Here is an 8,670-nt window from a genome sequence, read left to right as displayed (position 1 = left end):
GTTCATACTAGGACAGCCCCACCCCTACCCCAGACCCCACAATATAGTAGTAACACGTTTCCATAAAATGGGAGGGAGGGAGTATCCCAATTCGGTGTATAAGAAGATGGAGGCAAAAGCTCAACTGCCAAACATGTATATGATCCTCCATCCTCATCACAATAACATTCCCTCCAACGCTTCCTTTTACACAAATTAATTAAAGTGAATGTATATAGATGTGAATATCTGATTGATCAAATAACAATAATAATGGGGATTTTACGTGCAATTCTGAAGCATCCTGAAGATATTTATCCATTGTTGAAGCTGAAGGTAGCGGCACGATATGCCGAAAAACAGATCCCTTCACAACCACATTGGGCCTTCTGTTACATCATGCTTCACAAGGTCTCTCGTAGCTTTTCTCTCGTCATTAAACAGCTTCCTGTCGAGCTTCGCGATGCCGTAAGTTTTCTCCTCAAATTCAATCATGAAAAATTGAACAAATATTATGCCCTTCCTCTGTTGCTAATAGTTTGGCTAAAAAATGCGTCTACTATTACTTAATTGAACATTCTTTGTTCAAGTTCGCATGATTTAAAGGCATTTTTGTTCAACTTCGTATGTTTAGGTGCCAATGTAGCTTATGAAATTTTAGGCACATCCTAAAAATGTTCAGAGGATTGATGATATTATGACTATTTAGGAAGTAATGCTAATGTATTTGGATTTGGGATCATCTACAATTAATTCCATTTTTACAATTAAAATTTTGATAGTATAAGTTGCAAATTTTATCACCTCAATGAAATGTTAGTCAAGCTTCATGTAGGTTGAATTTTGAGACGACGAGACTGTTATATGATGACAACGGAGAAATCATATTTCCTCTCCCACACAATGAAGACATTACTATTTGGTATATAGATTTGGATTTTCGCTTAATTAGGAAAAAAATTGAGGAAATATATATTTTCCTGTTTCTTCTTAGTTTATCAGAAATGAAGCTCCAAATTTGAATTGTTTCATTGATCGGTCTAGAAAAATATGTTTTCCTATGATCTTACTACTATTATTGTGAAGGTTGATTTCTTATAACTTCTGTCTATCTTTGCAGATATGTATTTTCTATTTGGTTCTGCGTGCGCTTGACACTGTCGGTATGTTCAAGTACTGAGCTTTGAATGCAGATAACTAAGTTGGTTAACACAATAAGACTGACATTTAAGTGCATTCATTTTCTTGGAGTCATGTTACTTATTCACATTTTGATGTTCGTATTCTGGACAGAGGATGATACCAGTGTAGCGACAGAGGTGAAAGTACCAATTTTGATGTCCTTCCATCGCCATGTTTATGATCGTGAATGGCATTTTTCATGTGAGTCTTCTGAATTAAAGCCGTCGTCTTCCTCTTCCATTAAGGCATTGTTAATATTGTTTGTCCTCTCATTGCCTCTAACTCTCCCCCAAAAAGTAAATTTAAAAGGAAAAATTGGAGCAACAAAAATATTTTATAGAAGTCTTATTTCATTAGTTTACTGTAGCTTCTTTCTCTAAATGGAGATTTCTCTTTTCTTTTGTTTCATTTTTTCCCCCTCTGATCATGATTTGTTTTCCAAATATAATTTCCCAAGTATTATAGACTGGTTTGCTAATCCCAATTTTCATAATATTAGGCGGTACAAAGGACTACAAGGTTCTTATGGATCAATTCCATCATGTTTCAACTGCTTTTCTGGAGCTAGGGAAACAGTGAGTTTGTACCTAGCAACGGCTGCTTTTGAACTTGCTGTTGGATATGATTATTAATCAGCAATGCTTAATGAGTACTTACATTTTCCACACGTTGATATTCTGTCAATACAGAAACAAGCTATAAATATATACGTAGTTTTTGTTCCTCTGTACAGTTTGAACTAGTTTTGGAAGGAAGAACCGGGATCATTTAAGTATGACTTCATATCCATGTGATATGCCTGTCATTTGAACTCAACATCTGTAGTTTGAATATGAAATACTATAGTTTTCCCATTCTACAAACTTTTGGTATGTGCTGCATGTCGCGATCGCAGTTTATGAATGAGTGTTATGTTCTTATAATGTTGCAGTTACAAGGAAGCAATCGAGGACATTACCATGAGGATGGGTGCAGGAATGGCAAAGTTTATATACAAGGAGGTATGCAATCAGTACTATAAACGAGAAAGGATCAAAGTCATGCATAGCAGTCGAAGTTATGAACTGTACACTTGTTCCATATTGTGTTAATATGGATTGCCTTGATCTCTCAAGCTTTATTGTTTCATGCAATTCCTCTTGATAGATCCATTTGCTTTATCGGCCACCGTCTACCTAAAAGATGAAGGTGGTGTTAACTTCACTACAATGTCAATATATGAGTTAATCGCTAGTATTCTATCTTCGGCAGGTTGAAACAATTGATGATTATGATGAATACTGTCACCATGTAGCTGGGATAGTTGGATTAGGCTTATCAAAACTTTTCCATGCCTCTGGGAAAGAAGATGTAGCTTCAGATTCTCTCTGCAACTCCATGGGATTATTTCTACAGGTGTTGATCTTAACATGTATGGTAGCCACCCGTAACGTAACCATCTTTGAGTGTTTTTTGCAGTAACTACAATGTTTGCAATATACTGCAGAAAACAAATATCATTAGAGATTATCTAGAAGACATAAATGAAGTACCCAAATGTCGTATGTTTTGGCCTCGTCAGATTTGGAGTAAATACGTTGACAAGCTCGAGGTGTGTTTTCTTCAACTCTTTAATTGGCATTTCTTATCTCATATTTTCCTGCCATATTAGTCAATTTCATGATACTGAATTACCTTGGATACATCATAACAGCACTGATGTTTTCCAAATTTTTAACTGACTGCATTTATCGATGTGCCTCAGGACTTGAAGTATGAGCGGAACTCTGTCAAGGCAGTTCAATGTCTGAATGAAATGGTCACTAATGCTTTGTCACATGCAGAAGATTGTTTGACTTTCTTGTCTACACTGAGGGATCCTGCTATCTTTCGATTCTGTGCTATTCCACAGGTCTTTTCTTTTTTATTTTAGGTCTTGTTCCTGACTTTTGTCTCAAAACTTGTGTGTCTCATATTGTAATTTGCATCTGTGTTTGGTAATCTCTTGAAAAGCACTAAAAGGAAAATATATGGAATTTACTAAAGCTAGTGACTGAGGCAGGAATTCTAACAGGAGGATTTTAAAAATGAAAAAATGCTATACCAAAAATATTTGTTTTTACCTACTACTGCAGTCTAATTTCCTGACAAAGAAGATTCAATTGAACCACCTTCCGTACCTTCATCTCTTCCAATGACTGAAGCTTTACTTCTACTGAAATTATTTATTTTCATTAGTCTTGATTGATCAAGGACTTTATTGTTGTCTTATTTCCACGAAAACATCCATCCATCTTTCATTAGCTATCGGGTTAGTGTTGTTGCAAATAAAAAAAGATGTTATATAATCCTTTGAACTTTCTATTCTTTTAGGCTGGGGAAAACAGCAGAGCTTATTGATTTGATATGCATATAGGTGCTTTGTGAATTTATTGTTCATAGTGCATAGGAATATTAGTATGTTTTTGTTGCTTTTGCATTATTAACTTGTTAAATATTCTTCTGAAAGTGTGCATTGCCTTAGTATTTTCTTACGTTACCAGGCCATGGCAATTGGAACTCTGGCAAAGTGCTATAACAACATTGAAGTCTTCCGAGGAGTTGTGAAAATGAGACGTGGTAAGAACACATGTCATGCTACTTCATAAACTATTTGTTTACCATTTCTGTTTTATGATTGATCTGATCCCTGAAATTCCGCAAATTTGTAATGTTTTCCTTCAACTTTCGCAGCCTCACTCTCATTTAACTTTGTTACCATCTTCTCCTTACCATCATACTGGCAGTTATTAAGATGCTTAGGTTCTTCTTTTTAGGTCTCACCGCTCAGGTTATTGACCGGACCAGGAACATGGCAGATGTATATGGTGCTTTCTTCGACTTCTCGTGTATTCTGAAATCCAAGGTATGATACTTTCTTATTCTTGTAGTCACTTGCTCATTTTGAGGGTTACATTGTCATTTTTCTACATAATTCTCCCATGTGGTTGTGTGCTCATCTATTTGTTCATATTTCTGCATGTTTCTGTGTAAGTATTCACACATAGTATGTTTTTCATGCTCGCTTGTGTCGTTATGGACTTTATATCAAGTTACTTGACACCTTGTGCATAAAATTGCATGGAGGTTTAGAGCTATGTTACTATGACAGTCGACAGACTCCTCTAACCTTGTAGAATTAGCTCTTCCAGAAATTTTCTAATCATTATTACTGAATTAGCTGTTCAAGGAGTCTCTGTCTCTTGTTATTCTATTGTATTTCAAACTTAAAAATCAGAATTCACATTTTCCTCTTCAAAGATGAAACTTCCATTGGCGAAGCGGCTATCGTCACACTTGTCTCTTGTGACCACCTGCCATCCTATCTTCATGCAATTTGTTCCCAAATTTCATCCAATGATGTATTTGAGATCATAGTTTAAGAATATTACAAGAAGTACGTTTTGTCGTCAAATCCAAATTGTAAAATAGCATTCCTTTCCCATTGCTACTGGGGGATGCACACAAAAAAAGGCTATCAGTTGGTAAATATCTCAATCATACCATACAACATATCAATGCAATTCCATACGTGGGGTCTGCAGAGGGTATGTAGACTTTTCCCCTACCTTGGGAGGTAGACAAATTGTTTCTGTTAGACCCTCAGCTCGAAGAAAAGAATATCAATAAGGAAATAACACAAGTGAAGAAATCATGACAAAAATATTCTGAAAGTAAAAGGAATAGTAACTATAACAAAAATAGTGCGATAATCAAAGTTCAAGAGACAGTAGATAGAAGCAAAAATCGACGAACAAGAAAGTATAGGAGAAATACTATGACTATTAAGTATGGAAGGCTAAGCAAGACAACACTCTACTATCCACTAACCTTCAGCCCTAATCCGTGTCCTCCACAATCTCTTATCTAAAGTCATATCCTCGATCAGTGGCGGACCCAGAATTTTCATTCAGGGGATTCGAAAAATAAAAGTATAAACGTGTAAATAAGCCTTTAGAAATGGGAACCGTGAATTTTTTTGGATTTAAAACCACACTTTTAGCACTTTTTTTAAAGTAAAAAAAAAAACTAAAAAAATGAAAAACAGAACTGAAAATTAAAAAAAAAAAACTAAAAAATACTGAAACTGAAAAAGAAATAAAGAAAACGCTTTCATTGGGATTCGAACTAGTGACGCACAACTTAATTTCCAAGGGACTTGCAATTACGTCATCAGTTTCTCTTTGTTATTGAGGGGGTTCAAAATATATATATCTACAGAAATACAAAAAATTTACTTTAATATACAGTGTAATTTTTTGCCGAGGGGTTCGGGTGAACCCCCTAGAAGCAAGTGGGTCCGCCCCTATCCTCGATAAGCTGCAACTGTGTCATGTCCTATCTAATCATATCAATCAAACCATATGGGTGCAAATACAATACAAAAACAATTTCGACGAAGGATGCATTCATATTTGAAGAAGTCATACAAATACTGAAACAAGCACAAATGACAAAATACTACGGCATGTGAAAATTTACTAGGTTTCTGGTAGTTGAAGAAAACCCAAAATAAGGCCAGTCTCTCTTTTATTTTCACCAAAGTGGTTCATATCTAATTTATGGTCCATCAGAGAAGTTTACATCTACGCAACATTGTTCATTTCATAATTATTTAAATAAGCTACTTAAATGAGAAACCTTTTAAACAATCTTTTCACAAATTTTATGGGCTGAAATCAATGTTATNATTTAAAACCACACTTTTAGCACTTTTTTTAAAGTAAAAAAAAAAACTAAAAAAAATGAAAAACAGAACTGAAAATTAAAAAAAAAAAAACTAAAAAATACTGAAACTAAAAAAGAAAAAAAGAAAACGCTTTCACTGGGATTCGAACTAGTGACGCACAACTTAATTTCCAAGGGACTTGCCACTACGTCATCAGTTTCTTTTTGTTATTGAGGGGGTTCAAAATATATATATCTACAGAAATACAAAAAATTTACTTTAATATACAGTGTAATTTTTTGCCAAGGGGGTTTGGGTGAACCCCCTAGAAGCAATGTGGGTCTGCCCGCCCCTATCCTCGATAAGCTGCAACTGTGTCATGTCCTATCTAATCATATCAAATCAAACCATATGGGTGCAAATACAATACAAAAACAATTTCGACGAAGGATGCATTCATATTTGAAGATGTCATACAAATACTGAAACAAGCACAAATGACAAAATACTACGGCTTGTGCAAATTTACTAGGTTTCTGGTAGTTGAAGAAAACCCAAAATAAGGCCAGTCTCTCTTTTATTTTCACCAAAGTGGTTCATATCTAATTTATGGTCCATCAGAGAAGTTTACCTCTACGCAACATTGTTCATTTCATAATTATTTAAATAAGCTACTTAAATGAGAAACCTTTTAAACAATCTTTTCACAAATTTTATGGGCTGAAATCAATGTTATGTTCGTTTAGTATTTAAAATCCTATCGATGGTCAATAAGCTTCAGTTCACTTCCTAATGATAATAAATATCTCTCCAGCTATGTACCATCTTCTTCAATTTTTTCAAAATATTTGTCAAAGTTCCATTTCATAGTGAAAACTTGTGCTAGTTAATCAACTTGATCGGTTGAACGTTTTAGGTAGAGTATAAAGATCCACATGTGGCAAAAACTTTAAAGAGGCTTGAAGTGATCTTGAGAACTTGCAAAAACTCGGGAACCTTGAACAAAAGGTATGTTACATATCCTAGTATTTTTCCGGAGTTTTTGTGAATATCAGCTAATGCACCTGCCAATGATCACCAGGAAATCTTTTGTAATCAAGAGTGGACCTAATTACAATTCAACTTTCGTGAGTTTTTAGCTGATGGTTTCTTCATGCTTTCGATACGATTTCCCTAAATACAGTGAATATTTTCTTATTCTCTGAAATATATTGCAGGTTGTGGTCCTTGTTGTCTTAGTGGCTATCCTTCTAGGATACCAATCTGGAAACCGGACTTAGACCATGTGTAAGTAAGTATTATCATAACAACATCCTTACATGATACAGAGTTTTTCCTATTATGTGCCGTGATTTTAACCAACTTGTTTGGGATTGAAGTATTGCTGTCGTATGCACCTATGATTTGAAAGACCATACTATCTAATCTTCTATTATATAATATCTGGATCATGTCATGAAGTATTTTCCTAGTCTTTTGTACCTTAGGGGTGATTCATGCTACGAGCTTCTCTTATGACCGAGAGGTCAATTCACACTTAGCTATAGTTAAATAAGTTTTACTATAGCTATAGATCACAACTTCTAAGTAAATCATAGAGGACTTTCATGTAAACTATATATGCCTAAGGTCATAATTACAAGTGTTCAATGAAACCACATGTTTTTGTAAACAAATTGCAAACTTAAAATGTTTCTTTTGATTAACAACTAGCATATCATGCAGCAGAATGATTGTTTTAGTTTGTTCTTTTGCCTTTTAGTAGTAACTGTGTTTAGAAGTCATCCGGGGAGATATGGAGTAGTCTATCACGTTGAGTAAATAGGTGTTTGCTATATATTTTCTTCATTTTCCTTTTGCAGGACTGTTGTTAGACGAAAGTCCGGTAAAAAAAGAGATGGCACAAGCTCTTGGACGAGTGTGTGATAGCTGCAGATTTTGTCATCAAGGATTAGTAATGCAAGGGTTAATAATACAAAATTAGTTGTAAATTGTAATACATTGTCATCCAAATCTTCAATCTTTTGCTAGTGGTGGAAGAAAGTTGTTATTCATTTATTGTAAGAACTAGGTGGTTATGGCCTGTGCTAGCACGAGTCCAATAATGTAAAAACTTGAACTTTTATTTTTGATTAACTTCATTTTGATATGAAACTGCAGATGATAAAAAAATGATGGATGAAAGTCATGACAATCAAATCGGATAAAGTCGACAACGTATACTAACTGTTGCATATTATCATACTAGTTTCTGGACACGTGTGTTCCATATATTATTTTATAAATTTGTTAGGACTATTATAATTCAATGAAAACATGTGTGTAATGAATACTAAAATGGAACAATCTCAAATAAATGTTGTGACAGTAATTTTTTTTTTAATAGAAAACTAAATTAAAGAAGACTAATAGAGAGAAAATAATAAAAAAATAAACATAGAAGAAAATATTAACATACGCATCGTTCTTAAGACTTTAATCATAACAATATATACATGGAAAAAGAAATACAAAATCAGTACATAATTTTCCGAGTTTTTGTCAACACCTTCTCTCATATCCAATCAAAACTCAAAAGTCTTCTCCATCAAGTCAAACAAAAACATGAATCGAATAGAAAAATCACTTCATTTTAGTAAAGTGATATATATATATACTAGTTTTTTGACATGTGCGTTGCACGTGATTATCAATTAAGAAAATATATGTTATAGCAAATAGTATTTGCTTATTTAAGTGAAGATTTGACTAATAAACTTTGCACAAAATAATATTGCAGATTCTTTAGTGAATGTTCAATGTGGATCGTCATATATATCTTT

At 34.0% G+C, this 8,670-nt stretch overlaps 1 protein-coding gene across 1 annotated transcript; it reads left to right on the top strand.

Moving 5' to 3' along the window:
* Positions 1–245: 245 nt before the first annotated feature.
* On the top strand, positions 246–7,794 carry LOC125857406 (squalene synthase-like). Its single transcript, XM_049536987.1, has 14 exons — positions 246–447; positions 1,100–1,142; positions 1,273–1,362; positions 1,661–1,736; positions 2,093–2,162; positions 2,413–2,556; positions 2,648–2,752; positions 2,906–3,052; positions 3,684–3,759; positions 3,957–4,045; positions 6,765–6,856; positions 6,930–6,975; positions 7,066–7,135; positions 7,711–7,794. Exons 1-13 carry the CDS (start codon positions 253–255, stop codon positions 7,126–7,128), a joined length of 1,236 nt encoding a protein of 411 aa, XP_049392944.1. The 5' UTR covers positions 246–252; the 3' UTR covers positions 7,129–7,135; positions 7,711–7,794.
* The last annotated feature ends 876 nt before the right edge of the window (positions 7,795–8,670 follow it).

The sequence above is a fragment of the Solanum stenotomum genome, chromosome 3, assembly GCF_019186545.1.
Source record: "Solanum stenotomum isolate F172 chromosome 3, ASM1918654v1, whole genome shotgun sequence".
NCBI lineage: Eukaryota > Viridiplantae > Streptophyta > Magnoliopsida > Solanales > Solanaceae > Solanum > Solanum stenotomum.
Note: the sequence above shows the minus strand (reverse complement) of the source record. Positions and strands in the feature narration are given on the sequence as shown.

Bases quoted from the DNA above. Each gene is read 5' to 3' on its own strand.
- LOC125857406 (XM_049536987.1), top strand. From the start codon at position 253: ATGGGGATTTTACGTGCAATTCTGAAGCATCCTGAAGATATTTATCCA. The intron at 448-1,099 runs GTAAGTTTTCTC...CTATCTTTGCAG, and splicing joins CTGTCGAGCTTCGCGATGCC to ATATGTATTTTCTATTTGGT. The intron at 1,363-1,660 runs GTGAGTCTTCTG...TCATAATATTAG, and splicing joins TCGTGAATGGCATTTTTCAT to GCGGTACAAAGGACTACAAG.